The 18,963-nt window shown below is 46.3% G+C and overlaps 2 protein-coding genes across 2 annotated transcripts in view; both read left to right on the top strand.

The window, feature by feature from the left end:
• Positions 1-4,018, top strand: part of BEND5 (BEN domain containing 5) — a 48,827-nt gene extending 44,809 nt beyond the window's left edge. The window contains exon 6 of the mRNA XM_052636761.1: positions 3,501-4,018. Within this exon, the coding sequence (XP_052492721.1) occupies positions 3,501-3,658 (158 nt within the window). The 3' untranslated portion in view covers positions 3,659-4,018. The remainder of the gene's footprint in view (positions 1-3,500) is intronic.
• AGBL4 (AGBL carboxypeptidase 4) overlaps positions 1-18,963 on the top strand; it is a 1,457,998-nt gene that overhangs the window by 1,242,305 nt on the left and 196,730 nt on the right. The gene's annotated exons all lie outside the window — the stretch shown is intronic.

The following is an 18,963-nucleotide window of genomic DNA, read 5'->3' on the forward strand; positions in this document are numbered from 1 at the left end:
ACGCCGGGGCCTCTCGGGGCCAGCACACCCAGTCCCCTGCCCCCTTCTCTCTCCTCTTCCTCTTCACCCACCCTTTTACCTTCCAGAGAACTAGAGCCCTGGAGCTGGAAGAATCTCCTTGGATGATCGGGTTTGACCTGCTTTCAGACTGTGAGACTGAAACCCAGGGAGGTTCCCACTCAAGGTGGCCCAGTAACTAGGGTTAGAGCGAGATTCGAACCCCTGAACTTGGAGACAGTCCTCTGCGCAGGACCACCCCACATTTGGTTCAAGTTCCAGCAACATTACTGCAGTTGTCTGCCTTACCATGGCCCAGGGCTGGAGAGGGAACCCCCAGGGTTCTAGTCTGTAGGAGAGACAATGTGGTCACAGTTTTATTAGATTGCAGTCAGAGATTTGATAGGGAGCAAGCCAAATGAGTTAGGGAGCACCAAGAATGCAGGCAGAGTGGGGTCTCTGGCTCAGCCTGGGAGATTCCAAGATGAATGAAGCTAGAAGAATGAGTGGGATTTAGTCAGGTGAAGAATGAGGCCCGAGTAACTGGGGAGGAGATGAGCAAAGACTGGTTTGTGGGCCAGCCTGGAATGGGGCAGGAAATGGAGTCAGCAGAGGTAGGACTGGAGAGACAAGGCTACCTGCCTTCTCGTCTCAGTCCCCGTGGAAAGGCCAGCACAAGACAAAGTGCAGGCTGGTCAGGAAGCAGTGAAGGTCAGCTGAAAGCTTCTAAACCCTTCTCCGTAGGGAGGAGACGTGCTTCAGAGAAAGAAGGCCTATAGCACACTTACCCGCAGCCTGAATGGCAGCAGGAGGCAGGCTGCCTGTGTCCCCAGGGAAGGGCTCAGAGCAGAGACCACGGGGGATCTTGCCCCCACTTAACTGCTCTCCAGCTTCGGTCTTGTCTCATGTGGGTGGAGGAGTTGGCACCAGTTAGTCTCCATGATTTCTGCCGGCATTGACGCTGTGCGCCACTGACAGGCTTGCCTGCTGTGCCCTGGCCTGGTAGACAAGACTTGATGTGTGTGCATGCGTGTGTGCCCAGTCCCGTCTAGCTCTGTGTAATCCCATGGATTGTAGCCCACCAGGCTCCTCTGTACATGGAATTTTCCGAGCAAGAATACTGGAGTGGGTTGCCGTGTCCTCCTCCAGGGAAGACTTTGTTCATCCTCCATAGCAGTTCCTCGAGACTCGGTTGCCATTCCTGTTTTATAGACAAGGAGGATCAGGTGCAACAAAGTTAAAAACCTTGCTCAGGACTACATTACCCCAGTGGTTCAGTCCCACTCACAGCCGTAGTCCCCTTTTGTGCAGAATTATTGTGTCCCCTCAGGTTTCCTTAGAGAAACATTCATGCATCCATTTATTCATTTAACAGGCGTTTACTTACTCTTGCCCCTGTGCCAAGCACTGTGCTAGACCCTGGAGCAAACAACAGCATATACATAAAATAACTATGACAACCCCATACAGGTATAGTGTTCCTTACAGTTTGACAGAATCTTGCAAATTGCAAAATGTTTGTATCATATCCTTCATGGCAGCCTTAAAAAAGATCACATGTGGTTTCTTATCCTTGTTTAGTAGGTGAGGAATCTAGGGCAATGATTTGCCTCGGGTCCCCGGGCTAGGAAGTAGGCCACCATCAGGTTCCAGTCAGGTCCTGTCTGGGGCTTACTCTCTGCCTCATCTCCGGAAATGGCCGAGTCAGTGCAAGTGGCCGTCCTCAGCCTCGTGAGTGATCACCTCCCTGAGGCACCACTTCACACCCACCAGGTGGCTGAAACCTTAACAATTGGTTAAGATGTATGCATACTGAACTTTGAGGGCTTCCTGGTGGCTCAGTGGCCAATGCAAGAGATGGGGGTTCCATCCCTGGACTGGGAAGTCCCCCTGGACTAGGAAATGGCAACCCACTCCAGTATTCTTGTCTGGAAAATTCTATGAACAGAGGAGCCTGGTGGACTACAGCCCATGGGGACACAAAATCGGACATGACTAAGTGTGCACAGACACCCACACACAGCCCATGTGACCGCATGGGCTGTAGCCCACCAGGCTCCTCTGCTCATAGAATTTTCCAGGCAAGAATACTGGAGTGGGTTGCCATTTCCTAGTCCAGGGGGACTTCCCAGTCCAGGGATGGAACCCACGTCTCTTGTGTCAACAGGTTGATTCTTTACCAGCTGAGCTGCTGAGCCACCAGGAAGCCTTCAGAATTCAGTATGCATACACCCTAACACTGGGCAGGTCCAGCCAAGGCCCGTACTGGGCATTTCCTGTCTGCCCCAGGACACACAGCCTAAGTGCCTATAATTGCAGAACACAGCAAACAATCCAAGTATTCACTGACAGTAAAGTGGGTCAGTCCGTGTGGATTAGTCGGACAGTAGAACACTGCTCATCAGTGAAAATAAGTGACCTGCAGCTGCACTCACACTTCAGCGTGGGTAACTCTCAACACTGAGTGAAAAGAAAGTCAGATGGATATACAGAGTAGGGAGACACTGTAAAAGTTCAAAACAGGGAAAGAGCAGATGATATGTTATTTAAAGGTGTGTCAGTCATTCAGTTCAGTCACTCAGTCATGTCCGACTCTTTGCGACCCCGTGGACTACAGCAGGCCAGGCTTCTCTATCCATCACCAACTTCCAGAGCTTGCTCAAACTCATGTCCATCAAGTCGGTGATGCTGTCCAACCATCTCATCCTGTGTCATCCCCTTCTTCTGACTTCAGTCTTTCCAAGCATCAGGGTCTTTTTCAATGAGTCATTTCTTTGCATCAGGTGGCCAAAGTGTTGGAGTTTCAGCTTCAGCATTAGTCCTTCCAATGAATATTCAGGACTGATTTCCTTTAGGATGGACTTGTTTGATCTCCTTGCAGTTCAAGGGACTCTCAAGAGTCTTCTCCAACACAACAGTTCAAAAGCATCAATTCTTCTGTGTTCAGCTGTCTTTATAGTCCAACTTTCTTTATAGTCCAACTCTCACATCCATACATGACTATTGGAGAAACCATAGCTTTGACTAGACGGACCTTTGTTGGCAAAGTAATGTCTCTGCTTTTTAATATGCTGTCTAAGTTTGTCATAGCTTTTCTTTCAAGGAGCAAGTGTCTTTTAATTTCATGGCTGCAGTCACCATCTGCATAAAGATGTGTGCGTATGTGTTAACATGAGAAAGAAATTCAGGAGAGCAGTTACCTCTGGTGAGGACGAGGAGCGGGTAGGATGGGAAAGGGGTGTCTGGGAGCTTCAGAGGGACCCCGTTAAGCAGGGGAGTGGGCACATAGGCATTGTATCTTAATTTTTAAAGTATAAATTTATAGTGTAGATCTCTTTTCTCAGTACATTTTGTGTTGAAAATTTTAAAAGGCAGCCATGCCAGCCTTGTGAATTGGTACTTTGGAAGTATGTCAGGAGGCACATTTTCCTCTCTCTTCCATAAAGATATGTACTTGAGTGCACCATTAATCCTTGGCCTTCTTGTTTCTTTTCCCTGTCTAGAGTGTTTGTACGACAGAATAGCACAAGAAACTGTGGATGAAACTGAAATTGCACAGAGACTCTCCAAAGTCAACAAGTACATCTGTGAAAAAATCATGGATATCAATAAATCCTGTAAAAATGAAGAACGAAGGGAAGCAAAATACAATTTGCAATAAACTTTGGATTTTTCATAAAGCCTTCTCGTTTTCCTTGCTTGGCGTTGTGATTTGCGGGCGATGGTGTTGTCCAGATCAGACCCCACCATGCATGGTGGTGTGTGGGCCAGGAGCCAGTAGGGTTCTGGGGTCAGCCGGCCTGTTCTGAACTTGGACTTCTCACTCCAAAGACCGCAGATGGATTTGCTGAGATTCAGGCAGCAACCTGGCACCAGAGTTGTTCCAGGGATGGTGAAAATCCTGTCCTTTCGGAAGGGGATGAAGTGACTCTGAGTTGCCTATCACTCGGCCAAGAATTTGAGCTGATATTTTTACCATTCAAGGACTTCTATCTTTGTTCCTCTATTTTGTTCTATAATAAAGCTTCATTAATTCTTTGCTGTGGACAATCTTTATCCTCATTTATTTAAGGATGGATATTAAGTGTACAGTGGACGTGACCAGTGTCCTTTGAGGGGCAGAACATTCACGCTGAAGGAAAGAAAATTCATAATGGATGTAACTGCCGTCTGCAGATCTGAAGGGCTATCTTGAAGCAGATTACTTTTTCTTACCTCAGAGGACAGATCTGTCCAGTCACCTCTCCTTCAGTGTGATCTGAGACTCAGCTTCCCTGATAATTTGAGTCAATCTGTAAAAGAGTGTGAGGGGATGGTAATGTTAGATGTGGTTCAGGGTGACCTTCAGGAAGTTGGAGGCAACATCACCCGGTGTCAGTTCATTTATCCTATCTTGTATCTCAAGTGATCTTTCAAGTTGCCTAATTTGTATCTCATTCAGTACCTGCGTCTCTAAAGTGCCTGGTGCACAATCAAGCAAACCACATTTGATCTTCCTGTTGATTTGCCCTTCCTTTGTGTAATGCCTGTGCCTATGAAGTCAGCACCGGGCTTCCCTCGTGGCTCAGCAGGTAAAGAAGTCGCCTGCAATGTGGGAAACCTGGGTTCGATGCCTGGGTTGGGAGGACCCCCTGGAGAAGCAAACGGCTACCCACTCCACTATTTTGGCCTGGAGAATTTCATGGAATTTATATAGTCCATGGGGTCACAAAGAGTCGGACACAACTGAGCAACACACACACACATATACATACACATGCACACATATGTATGTGTGTGTGTGTGTGTGTGTGTGTGTGTGTGTGTGTGCGCTGCGCAATAAATACTGGCAGTCATTTCTGGTTATTGACTTTTAGGCATTGGTTGGAAAACTTTGGCGTCTGGTTTCTCTAATGCTTTATCCACTAAACCATTAGATCATTGGTGGTCTATAAGCAAAAGCTCAGGGTCACTAGAGTGAATAGTGGATGTGGCTGCCTTTATAAGAAGTTTTATTTTAGTATGTAAAATAATTTTAGTACATAAAATAATATGAAATCTTATATGCTTGCTAATTTGTTGTATAAGTGTGAATTTCGTTTTATGGTGTTTTCCCCGCTCTCCACAGACTAGCCATGTGATCTTGGACCATGCACTTAACTTCTCAAAGTCCTTAGCAGTACAATGAGGAAAATAATGCATACCACACAGGTTAGGTGGCTAATTAAATAATAATAACAACAATAACAGATACTTAATATGTGCCAGGACTTTTCTAAGTGTCTAGTATAAGTTAATTGATTAAGTAAGTAGAGTTTGTGACACTTAGTAGAATTCAATAAATTCTTGTTATTAAGATGTGTTCATTTAAGTGGCAGGGGCAGCTGGGGCATTAGTAGTGTGGAATGCATGCGAGGCTGGGGAAAAGCATGCATCATATTTGAGCTTATCCCCTTTCCTCCCGAAGCCTGACAGACGCTGAGAGGCTCCGTGCATTTCCCTACACAGGCTAATATGATATGATACCTGCTTAAAGGTACTTTTATTGAGAGTGTGGCGAGAGTCATGGAAATAAATGTTTAAAATGCTGTGACGTGGAAGTGCTTTAGGTAATGTACAGCTCATACATCAGAGACAGAACAAGGTTGTGAGAGACTGTGGGGTCTGAGTTCACATCGTGACTTTTACCACTTATCGAAAGGTCACTTGACCCTTCTGGAGCTCGTTTCTTCTAAAGTGGGGTGATGATTCCTAACTCAGCACTGTTGTGGAAAGTAATCTGGGTAATATCTGGAAAATGAGCTGGCTAATATCTGGGAAATGAGTCTCAAAGAGCCATGCAGATGTTATTGGTCTTTAGCTTGTAAGGCAGAAGAGAATCAGACAGGAATGTGAGAAGAAAGGACTTAAGAGCTGTTTCTGATGGGGAGTCTGGATGGGTGGGGCAGGTGTCTTTATATCCTAGTTAGACAGACTTTTTGAGCACCTATTGTATACCTGATGCACTGTGACTCTTATATGAGGGCAGGGACACTATTATATTCATACAAAAGAGGAAATGAGCTCAGAAAAGGTTAAATAACTTTTTGGAAAGGGTCTCAGACTTGTCAGTGGTGCAGCTGAGTCAGAATCCAGGTCTGGGCAAAATCTGCCCTTACACTTCCACTGAAAGCTGAGTGGAATATTATGGTCTGGGCTGAGAATCTAGCCATGTAATCTCAGAGCATGTTTAAGAGAGTCCCAACATCAGTAACCAATCAATGGAAATTGGTCTCATTAATTCAAGCCATTTGGAGAGATGGGAAATGAAAGTACCATCCATGAGGATCTATAGTTTTATTACATTCAAATACGTACACAAAGCTCCAGTTCATTTCGCGTAGCAGGGAGTTTCCCAAACTTGCCCAATCTTAAGAATTTGCTGAGGTACTTAAAATGCAGATTTCTGGGCTTTGGTTTAGAGAGCTGGATTCAGTAGTTCTGGGATAGAGCTGGAAACGTATTTTAACACTACTGCCAATTTCTGCCCCAGTGGCTCAGTGGTAAAGAATCCACCTGCCAGTGCAGGAGATACGGGTTCTGTCCCTGGGTTGGGAAGATTCCCTGGGTAGGAAATGGCAACCCACTCCAGTATTCTTGCCTGGGAAATCCTATGGACAGAGAAGCCTAGCTGGCTACAGTCCAGGGGGTCGCAAAGAGTTGGATATGACTGAACATGCACACCACACACCAGGCCAGTTTTGAATAACGCCAGTCTAGTAGGCTCATTAGAAGTCCTGCTTTAACAAAGGAGCAAGAATGTTTCCTAAGTAAAAAGACATGCACCTTCTAAAGTGCCCGGCAATATTTGAAACTGAGAGTAAATTTCCTCTTAAATAGCTGAGGATCTGCCCGCAAACTTTGTCCAAAGTTACGCTTCCATGCTCACCAAATGCTTGGACATGATGCGGAAGGTGACTTTCAGTGTAGGTGTCAATGATTTCCCCTTGCTTTTACACTTAGGTTCTTCCTTTTGTTTCCTGTGACAGGAGAGTGAACGTGCAGGACAGAACAGTCAACCCTGGGTTGGCAGAGCCTGAATTGATGAGGTTTGGGCCCTGTCTTCAGAAGCCCCAGCCACAAGTTCTCTGTTGCCAGACCAAACAGAAAGATGTAGCTTATTTTTACTTTCTAGATGAGGTAAATAACAGTATTAATGACTGTTCTGTGCCCATGGGTTTCTTAGATGCATTTCTAAATTATGACTTTTTTTTGGAAATTATGAAGAAATGAAAAGCACTTTATAGAAATCTTTGTGAAAATAGGGGAAACATTCCAAATTGCGAAGATGCAAGCATTGTGTTGTATTTCTTCTAGTCCTTCGTTCAAGAGCATAAATGTGTATTTTACGTACCTGTGGTAGTGGCATATGATCAAGTTTATATCCTTCCCTTTCTGTTTAACTTATTTCCCTGCTGCTCTATGAAATGTGTAGGCATCAGTTCGGACATCCACCCAGTGAATGGCCATCAAGCTACAGTTGGGTAAGCCACCTGGCCAGCTGTGGGGCCAACCCACAGGGCTGCCAGTCCACGGAAGGCCTCTCTGCATACTTGGGTCAGTGCGGTAATGGAATGAGCTTGAGTTTAGAAGTTCAGTGCATCAGAGGTCAGGTCCCAACTGTAACACCTGGTACCTCACTTGAGGCGAGTTCCTGCAGCTTTCTGAATGTTGGCTTCATCTGTAAACTAGAGAAAGTAGTGTCTAGTTTGGGGGTTGTTAGGAGGACTGAGGATGTAATTAAGGTACCCAACGAGAGTGGATGAATGGCCACCAGTGTTAATGTTGGTTTTCCTCTCCTCACACCCCTTCAGTCCTCACCTGTGTGTGTGCCTATCTTGTCTCTGACCTGCTCTGACCTCTTACACGGTGACCTTGGCTTCCAAACCTGCCTTTGGCTCTCCAGACATCCTGTGCTCATCCCACAGTGCTCAGCACTCGGCTTTTCCCTGTGCTGGGCAACTAGGCTCTCAGTCCACCTTCCAGCTCTGTTCGCCCACCCCAGCCTCTGCCTTGCCACTAGCCAGCCCACTGCCCTTCCTTGAATTTTTAGGTTGTTTATAAATAAAACATCTATGAAGATGTTTGTGTGCCTAGATTTCCCCTTTATATTTTCTGTCATTTTCTCAGGTTCATTTTACCTGGGTCAAAAGGAGTAGCAAATTTGTCACTCTTGATACATATAATGGGCATGACCATGTTTTAAATTATTTTGCCAACCTAACAGTGAAAATTGGTACCTCATTCTAATTCCTTTGGTTATTTCTGAGTCTGCACATCTCTCCAGAATTTGGTTTCTTGTTTATACAAACTGAAAGCTTAACTTGTAAGAATTTCCAGCAGAATTGATTTCATTTTCTGAAGATAGTTTTCTCTGGATCAATGTGTTTGTTTACCTTGGGCATATTTTTACTTTTATATCTGCAAATAGACATATCAACAGATCTTCTATTGAAGGGATGAATCAGTTTCTGCCAAGCAGCTTCATAGGCTCGTGGAACCTGTGTCAAAAGTGAACGTCAAGGTCCTCCATCCAGATCTCCTCTTTACTGAAAGCAAATGCCTTTCCAGAATGTGCTGGAATTCCTCCAGGCATGGAGAATTCATCTTCCTACCAAAGAGTCCATCCAATTATTGCCATCACTAAGTTTTTCTGTTGAGCTAAAAATCTACTTGACTGAAACTTCTGAGACCACTCAAATTCTCTCTTCTGAAGTCACGCAGAATGCTTCTGCTCATAACCCTCTGCAGAGTTGAAGAAGACAATCTTGTTTCTTCGTGGGCTAATGAATAGCTCGAATTCCGTTCTGCCATTTCCCACCTAGGGAAGGTTGCACAGGAAATAGTGAGGGCTCTGGGGATTTCTCTGGTAGTCCAGTGGTTAAGACAGTGCTGTCAGTGCAGAAGGTGGGGGTTCAATCCCTGGTCAGGGAACTAAGATCCCACATGCTGTGCAGTGTAGCCAAAAGATTTTTTTAAAAAGAAGAAGAAGATCAGAATAAAATGCAGGCATGGTAATAATCATTGTCAAAATAAAAGTGATGCCCAGAAATCAAAGAATTTTAAAAAAGAAAAAAAAAAGAGTGAACACTCTGGATTTAGATAGCCTAAATCTTGACTGCCACTTATGAGTATGTGACCTTGAAAAAGTTCTCAATCTCCCTTAGCTTTAGTTTTCTCATTAAAAATGAGACTGTGATAGCTGTCTCAGTTCAGTCAGTTCAGTCACTGAGTCATGTCTGACTCTTGGACTACAGCACTCCAGGGCTCCCTGTCCATCACCAGCTCCCAGAGTTTACACAAAATCATGTCCATTGAGTCCGTGGAGCCATCCAAACATCTCATCCTCCATCCTCCCCCTCTCCTCCTGCCTTCAATCTTTCCCAGATCAGTGTCTTTTCCAGTGTGTCAGTTCTTCACATCAGGTGGCCAAAGCATTGGAATTTTAGCTTCACCATCAATCCTTCCAATGAATATTCAGGACTGATTTCCTTAAGGATGGACTGGTTGGATCTCCTTGCAGGCCAAGGAACTCTCAAGAGTCTTCTCCAACAACACAGCTCAAAAGCATCAATTCTTCAGTGCTCAGCTTTCTTTATAGTCCAACTCTCACATCTACACATGACTACTGGAAACACCATAGCTTTGACTAGACAGGCCTTTGTTGGCAAAGTAATGTCTCTGCTTTTTAATATGCTGTCTAGATTGGTCATAGTTTTTCTTCTAAGGAGCAAGCGTCTTTTAATTTCATGGCTGCAGTCAACATCTGCAGTGATTTTGGAGCCCAAGAAAATAAAGTCTGTCACTGTTTCCATTGTTTCCCCATCTATTTGCTATGAAGTGATGGGACCAGATGTCATGATCTTAGTTTTCTTAATGTTGAGTTTTAAGCCAACTTTTTCACTCTCCTCTTTCACTTTCACAAGAGACTCTTTAGTTCTTCTTTGCTTTCTGCCATAAGGGTGGTATTATCTGCCTATCTGAGGTTATTGCTATTTTTCCTGGCAATCTTGATTCCAGCTTGTGCTTCATCCAGCCTGACATTTTGCATGATGTATTCTGCATATAAGTTAAATAAACAGGGTGACAATATACATCCTTGACGTACTCCCTTCCCGATTTGGAACCAGTCTGTTGTTCCATGACCAGTTCTGTTCTTCCTGACTTGCATGCAGATTTCTCAAGAGGCAGGTCAGGTGGTCTGGCATTCCCATCTCTTGAAGAATTTTCCATAGTTTGTTGTGATCCACACAGTCAAAGGCCTTGGCCTAGTCAATAAAGCAGAAATAGATATTTTTCTGGAACTCTCATTCTTTTTAAATGATCCAGTGGATATTGGCAATTTGATCTTTGGTTCCTCTGCCTTTACTAAATCCAGCTTGAACATCTGAAAGTTCACAGTTCATGTACTGTTGAAGCCTGGCTTGGAGAATTTGGGGCATTACTTTGCTAGCATGTGAGATGAGTGTAGTTGTGCAGTAGTTTGAACATTCTTTGACATTGTCTATTTTGGGGACTGGAATGAAAACTGACCTTTTCAAGTCCTGTGTCCACTGCTGAGTTTTCCATATCTGCTGGCATATGGAGTGCAGCACATTCACAGCATCATCTTTTAGGATTTGAAACAGCTCAACTGGAATTCCATCACCTCCACTAGCTTTGTTCCTAGTGATGCTTCCTGAGGCCCACTTGACTTCACATTCCAGGGTGTCTGGCTCTAGGTGAGTCATGGCTCATAGTTTCATTGAGTTAGACAAGGCTGTGGTCCATCATACCTGTCTCACAGGGTTGTATGTAGAGCTGTATAAGAAAATGTGAGTAATGCACCTGGGCATAATATCTCTTAGTCCCCTAATCCTAAGAACTCGGACCATCCTGATTGCTCTCTCACAGATGTACCCTGGGGTTCAGGACTAGATGCTCTGAAAAGGGTCTGACCAGTACTAAGTAGGAGCCAGTTGTCATTTCTGGCTCCTGAATGGCATGTCTCTATTAGTGTGTCCTAACCTTGAATTTGATGGCTGCAGTCACCTTATCTGTTATGCAGTTGTTTCAGTAAAAATACTGGCCTGCCATGCCAAACCTACAGCCCTCACTCTCCCAGTTCTGGGCTACAGTAAATGTGGTTCTTTTTGTTCCCTTTTTTTCTTCCCTTCTTCAGCTTAGCAGCTATGTATACCCTCCTCACCTCAATCATGTGTTCTTAAATATATTTCTGAAATGAAATACAGGATCTCACATGCATCCCAGTTCCATTTCATCTTATTGGTTTTGGCCCAACATTCCAGCTGGTTGAGATCTTCTTTTCCATTTGTGTTTAAAACACAAAACAAAATTTAAGGAAAGCCAGAGCCAAAAAAGAAAATGCAGCCATAATCCCCAAAACCTAGACCAACTGCGCGTTCACTGCTAGGCGCCCCTCCTGCCTGTCCAGGGAAGAAGCACCTCTTTGCTCATGGCAGTCAGCCAGCCTCCCCGGATCCTGCCTTGTTCATTTAACATCACATGACAGACATTTCCGCCTCTGCCGCCTGGTGCGTGTAGCTACCATTTTAATACCCTTCCAGGCACTGGGCTACAATGACCTCATCTCTTCACTGCACATTGTGTTGTCTCTAGTTTCTTACTATTAGAGATAACGCCATCGTGATCATTCATAGTTGTTTGTTTCTTAAATTTCCAGGAGTGAGCTAATTGGGTTAAAGGGCAAGAACATTTTCACAGTCTTTTCTATGGTGTTGTTATATCTATGCTTGTTGTATTCCTCTCCAAAAGGCTAAGCCATGTCTCAAGCAAGGTGGACACGCATGTGCCAATTTCTCACAACTTCACCAATGTCTGGAATTTTAAAAGAAGTTTGGGAAATTCGCTTTCTATACAAAAATACTTTATCAACTTCTTCCTATGTGAATTGTCAGTACATATGTTGGCGTGTTTGAGACTCTTAAGGAATTTCACTTTATGCTTTTTTCTTCCTCCAGTTTTATAGTATATAAATGTGATCTTTTATATCTTCACCAAGTTATCAATAATAATGTTTAGGTCACTGAAAAGAAAAGAACCATGTGGTCCTCCACTGAAGACCCCACTTTTACTCACCAATTACCTTCTTTGAGCTGGATTATTCTCATAACTAGGGCTCTTCTACCTACATGTAATCAGGGAAGACCCCTAAGACGTAACAGTTGAGTTTATACCATAAGGATGAGAATAGCCATGAGGCAATGATTTGTCTGTCAGTCCATCTCTCGCCTCATTCATCTTGAACATGTTGAATATCTAGTCTTTGCCCAGCACTCCAAGAGGCATTGCTGCTTGGGTCCAACCAGGAAGTCACATCTCAACTGTGGCTCCAAACCCTTTCCACCATCACAGAATGCACCCTCTTGGCCATATGTGATCTGGTACCCAAGGATCTGGTCATGTATCCATTTCTTTAGTTAATGGGGAGGGAGATTCAGTATTCTCACCTCACCGACATCTATATCCGGAAGTTCCTCCATGAGTAATTATGGAATCATCCAGTCATTTTACAAATATCTGAATAGCTACTAAGTGTCAGTCACTAGTCTAGATGCCTGAGACATATCAGTGACGACAAACACAGAAAACCTTAAACTCTAGTGGGAGTGGAATGAGATGGGTAGGAAGATTAACAGTAAACCTAGTAAGAGAATGTTAAAGGTGATTAGTGCCATGAGAAAAGGAAAATGTAGACCAGGAGAGGCAGATCGAGTATGTGGCGCGGAGAAGTGGTGTGCCTGGGGAAGCTTCATGGCGAAGCTGAGATCAGCGCCAGGTAGGGAGCCCTGCCCAGGACCCCTGCCGTAGGACTGAAAGTGAAGTGAAAGTGTTAGTCGTTCAGTTGTGTCTGACTCTTTGTGACCCCAGGGACTGTAGCCCACCAGGCTCCTCTGTCCACGGAATTCTCCAGACAAGAATACTGGAGTGGGTAGCCATTCCCTTCTCCAGGGGATCTTCCCACCCCAAGGACTGAACCCAGGTCTCCTGCATTGCAGCAAATTCTTTACTGTCTGAGCCCCTAGGGAAGGCCCTGCACAGGAATGGAGGGATCTAAGGAGTGTGAGAAGTGTGGGATATTAAATCTGTCCTGTCTACCTGGAGCCTCACTTTTATTTCAAGATGGGCATTCATCCGTGCCTGGGTCATTAACTATGGCAAACCAGTGCCGTGGGTGTCTTCAGGACCATGATATGTGTTAACTTAGGTCACTCGTGGACACAAGCTGTTTCTTCTGTGTGAACCTTCCGCAGCTCCCTCTGGTCCGTGACCACCTCCTTCTTCTTCCTCCAGGAAGTCTTCAGCACTTCCTCTCTGGCCTGGGCGGGGCCGCCTTCCCCTGCTCTGTGGCACCCTCTCGTGCCCTCTGTTGGTCTTGTCAGCCTGCATCATCATTGTGCGTCGTCTTTCTCGCTGTGAGCCCTCCAAGGCAGGCCCACTGTGTTCATCTCTGAGTCCCAGGCCTGGCACAGAGTCCGGTGCTGATGAAATGGGGTGCTGCCTGGAATCCTGGCCCCTGATGACCAGAGCTGTGGGAAACCAGAGACCAGAGCCATTCTTTCCACCTGAGGGTTTAAGAACTTGGGGGATGAAAAAAGTCCTTCAGAGGGTGTTATGAGACCTTCTTGGTCTTGTTCCCCTAGGATAGACGGTCATCAGACTGTCAAGAAAGGAGGAAAGGACTTGGCAGAGGTCAAATCTGAGGAACCTGACCTCTTGGGTCTGACTCGGGGATCTACCACTTACCAGCTCTGTGACCTTGGGCAAGTTATTCATTTGGTTTGGGCTTCAGTTCCTTCCTCCATAAAATGGAAATTTCAGTTCCTATAAGCATTAAGTTAATTTCTATTAAGCACTTAAAACAGTAGCTGACACATAGTGAGCACCGTGTAATGTGAACAAGGGGCAAGAGATAGAAGAAGGTAGACGTTTGAAGGAGTGGAGATGAGGTTGGTATTGAGGGAGCCGCCTGGCAAGCTGGGCAGGGCTGGGATCCTGGGAGCACCTTGGTCCCAGGCTGAGGTGCTGGGCTCTGGGGACCAAGTTCAGGTGCTGAAGGATCCCACTGGCCGCAGTGTGGTGACTGAGGTGAAGGGAGGGAGAGGAGTCGAGGGTGTTTGTGGAATACCCCAGGCGAGAGATGGTGGGGGTGGGGGGTGCACACTCCCCTTCCTCCTGAAGTGTTGGCACTGCCAGGTGGGGATCAGGCTGTGAGCAGCATCCTGCAGCCATCCACCTGGACAGTGCCCAGGGCCGCTGGGTCTTTATGCACCGTCTATGCCCTGGACCCACTCTGTGCAGGCCCTGGTGGGGACTCAGCTCATGGAGAGGTGGCAGACCTCCCTCCAGGAGAGGGGGGAGATGAGATGTGTCTGGGGACAGGGTGCAGATTGCAGGCCTGCGCTTGTCTCGTGTCAGGTCGTCCCTAAACACCTCCTCGGTGCCAAGGAAACGGTGTGGGTATGAAACGAGGCTGCAGGTTTGGAGCTTTCCTCCAGCGCTTTTCAGGGGCATGACCTTGACCATGGTACTCGATCTCCTGGTCCTCAGATTTATCAGGTATGGAAAATGAATAACAGCATTTTAGGGCTGTTGCATAGAGCGCTGCACATATAGCAGGCACATAGTAGGTGCTCATTAACAGGTTCTGCCTGCCCTCTCTGCATGATAAAAGCAAAGAGGACCAAGAGCATCTCACTCGCCTGTGCTGTGGGCGGGCCTGGAACTTCCTTTCTATGAGCCTTACTGTCCTTAGTTATAACGCATGCACGACTGTGCCTGCTCCACCAGCCTCTGAAGCCGCCATGGCCTCACAGCATCATGATGGCCAGGGCAGGGCTTGGAAACACAAAATGCTCCTGGTGGGAAGGTGGGTCCCTGACGTCCTTCTGTTCCCCTTTCCCCTCCCTCCTGTGAGGCAGCAGATCTCAGCCTGGGATACATCCCTTCCCAAAACCGGCGGGGGGTGGGGGGGTGGGGTGGAATTCCTGGCCCTGAGTGTGAAAAATGTGAACCACTACTGAGAGATTATCAGTGTGGGCAGGAGGGAGGCTGGAGTTCTTCTTCCCAATGGCCCTTTAAATTATTTTCATTTTGCTGACTTGTGCACTTTTCTGAGCTCAGGAGCTTTGGGAGATGGTTATAGGCCATTTATGCAGAAAACCTCATTGGCTCAAGTCTTAAGGAAGGAAGAAATTTAACCCTTTGTAGCTCAGCCTGGTGCTACTTCCCATGGGGCCCAGGAGGACAGATGGCCTTTGTAGGATTGGGACTACCCTTTAGGGAGCCTGGTCCAAGACCAAGTACACCCTGTCCAGATTTCCAGTGTCAGCCAGTCAAAGGCACAGATGGGAAAGAAACCCAGCCAGATCTGGAGGCAGCTTCCTGGGTTTCAAATGATGACTTTAAGATGGTTTGTTTTCTTTCTTTCTCTTTCATTCTTTTTCATTTTTATTTTGTTTTTAAGATTGAGCATTTGACCCAGACTTCCTTATTCAGAGTAAGAAGGAAGCTGACAGTAGTGCACCAATGCCTCTACCATCTGCCTGGGATCAGGAATCTTTCCATGAGTGTTCTTGAGCTCCTCCTGTGTGTTAGTGTCCACACTGAAGACTTCATGTAACTCATCATTACAACAAGAATATTACGGATTTGGTGTTTTTCTTTATTTCTCCTGATAAGGATGCTGCAGCCCAGAGAGGTTAGAATTTTTGCACAGGATCACGCAGCTAGTAAGTGAGAGGATCAAGATTCAAACCCAGGTCCTTCTGAGACCAAGCCCACTGTTCTTTCATCACAGCCTCCATGCCTTCCAGTGAATCAGCACTGATGGAGCCGGCTGGGTGCCAGACCCTGCCCCATGTGGCCAAGAGGAATGTTCCTCCTCCCCAGGTCAGAGTCTAGCCATGTTCAAAGTTCACCTCCTTGTGCAAGATTTCCTTGTAAAGCAACATGGGATGGAAGAAGGAGTGGAAACCAATGTCCAACAACAGGTTAATTGTGCACATGTGTATGCAAATGTGCACGTGCACACGTGCAAACACACACACACCACGCATACACATATGCTGATTTTCTTCTTAGAGTGAAATGCCATATAGCAAAAGGTGAACCAGATCTCTATGGATCACATAAATAAATCTCAAAAGCATAATGTGCAGTCAAAAAAGCAAGTGATGGAATGGAACTTAAGAGTTTGAGGTTATGTATGTAATATCCTAAATAATGCAAAATGATCCTGTAGGTTTTTTATGGACAGACGAGTGTGCAGGCATAGTCAGAAAACTTGGGCAGGAAAAAAATACAGCCCAGCATATCAGGGCAGTGAGGGATGGGAAAGAATGCAAAAGATGCTTCTGAAATGTCTTAACTATTCAAAACAACCAAACAAAAAAGACCTCCAAAGAGAAGAGCAGAAAGTAAAAAAAAAAAGTTCCATACATATATTTTTCCCGGGAGGGTGATGGGAGTGGGGTTTGTGACACACACCGTGTACCTGGAGTGTAGTCTGGCCTGACGCTTAGAGTCCTCTGGGGCTTGGCATTAACTCCCCTCCACAGACTCATGGGACGATTAAACAAGGGATCATTGAAGGCATTTTCTCTCTTTACTTAATTATTTATTTATTTATTAGCTGTGCTGGGTCTTCATTGCTGCACAAATTACACATTTGCACTTTCTCTTGTTTACGTGAGCAGGAAAAACTACTCTCGAGCTGCGGTGCTCAGGCTTCTCACTGCAGTAACTTCTTTTGTGGAGCACGGGCTCTAGGCACGCAGTCTCAGTAGCTGTGGTACCTGGGCACGGTTGCCCCACAGCATGGGGAATCTTCCCTGACCAGGGATCGAACCCGGTGTCTCCTGCATTGGCAGGCAGATTCTTAACCACTGGGCTGCCAGGGAAGTCCTCAAAGGCATTTTGAACTGTAAGATGTTGTCAGAATGTAAATTGATGTCACACACCTCTGTTCTCTTTTCTTGTCTGTCTTCCTGAGTAGACTGGGACTTCTTTGAGGACAGGGACAGTTTCTAATTCATCTCTTGACCCCAGGGAGCATTGCTGACCCCAGACCAGAACTCTGGATTTAACCAGCCTTGCTAACAGTGCCTTATCCCTGATCCACAGGCCACCTGTGCTTAGAGGACTGTTTGGACTGAGAGGAAACAGCTCATCCCTGGTGTGCACCCTCTGTGGACACCTAAAATTGTTCAGAGCAGCATCGGGTACTTGAGGAGAGAAAGGTGTGGAAGCCTGTCTTGGGTCCAGCAGATGAAGGGTGAAGGTGAAGGATGTGGTAGTAAGAGACCATCATCTCCCCCGTCTAGGCTCTCCACTCTGGTCCCAGGCACAGCATCCTCTCACCTGCATGGACAGGTCTGGGGCAAAGGCTGTGTATGTGACCCAATCTGGTGAATGACCTCTCGGAACTCCATCCCCACAATACCCTTACATGGCCCTTTGAGATGCTTGTCACCCGGCCCATTAAGAAGACAAGGATGCTGAGGCTGGAGCGGTAATCATGGGCAGAAAGTGAAGTGAAAGTATAAGCCACTCAGCTGTATCTGATTCTTTGTGACCCCTATGAACAGTAGCTCACCAGTCTCCTCTGTCCATGGAATTCCCCAGGCAAGAATAAGGAGTGGGTAGCCATTCCCTTCTCCAGGGGATCTTCCCAACCCAGGGATCAAATCCAGTTCTCCTGCACTGCAGGCCGATTCTTTACCATCTGAGCCTCCAGGGAAGCCTGAGCATAGGCAGAGTCAATTTCAAATCCCAGTCTGGTAGCTCCCCAAACCTGTGCTATTCTCCAAGGACTTAGGTGTCTCCATGGGCTGTGAAGGCAGAGCCGTCCCCAGAAAATCCATTAGGGCAGCAAGTTGCACCCGCCACCCTCTCCTGTAATTCAGTGGACTAGTGGCTGAAGCAGGGAGTAGAGTGAGATAATCACGTTTCAGAGCCCACTAGAGTGGCTGCCATTCAGAGGTCCCTTTGTATTTTGAATATGCAGTCTCTAATTAGACTTTGCCTTAATTGTGCGATTTCCATACGCCGTGACTGTGTGCACTCTGTCTGGGGATAAATACGTCCATCAAGAGAGAAGCAGATTGTGGCGCTTGCCTTGGCCCTGTCATTCCGTTCGCGTGCTCCGCTGCAGCTCCTCTGGGGACGTAGCTCAGCCTTCCCCCGTGAAAGTGCTCTGGGGCCCACATTTTAATCAAAAGTGTACCTGCCTCTAGGAAGAAGCGTAGGGCCACAGCTCAAAAGTGATTAAATTTAATAACCGAAAGACCAGAAAAAGTATGCTTTGCAATGCATAATTTCAGCCAATATTTATTTCATCATGAGGCCATAGTCTATATGCTGTATGGGGACACTTTATTAAAAATGCCATTTATTTTACCTGTAGCAATAAGGGACATGCACACCTTCTTTTTACCTCCCCACTGTGTTAAGGCATTGGCGGTTATTAAATTACTCTTGAGTAGGGGAATGCCTGTCTCCAAATTTACTCTGAAGTATTCCAATAAAACGATCTGAAATGTTGATTCACTCAGCAAATACTCACCAGAGCTGTCTGGGGCCAGGCGCTGTGCTAGCGCAGGGACAGTGAGGAGGGCAGCAGGGTGCCTCTCTGCCTCGCAGGAGCTCCTGGGCAATGGGATAGGGGACTGGCAGATGCCCTCCACGTTCCAGCGCAGGGACCGGCCCCTGGGGGCTAGTCAAGCAGTTTTCATTCAAGAAATGAATGAATGGATGAATGAAAGAATAGGGGGGTGAGTGGAGAGAAAACCGGAGCACCTCAGTGTTACAGAGCTGGGCCTGAAGTCATGTGGGGCACTGGAGGGGCATAGAAGAAGGGCCGGTTGATCACCCTTGGTGTCTTAGAGGAGGTGATGCCTGAGCTGATTCTCAGGTGGGCCCCAGGAG

This window comes from Budorcas taxicolor, chromosome 3 (genome assembly GCF_023091745.1).
Source record: "Budorcas taxicolor isolate Tak-1 chromosome 3, Takin1.1, whole genome shotgun sequence".
Lineage (NCBI taxonomy): Eukaryota > Metazoa > Chordata > Mammalia > Artiodactyla > Bovidae > Budorcas > Budorcas taxicolor.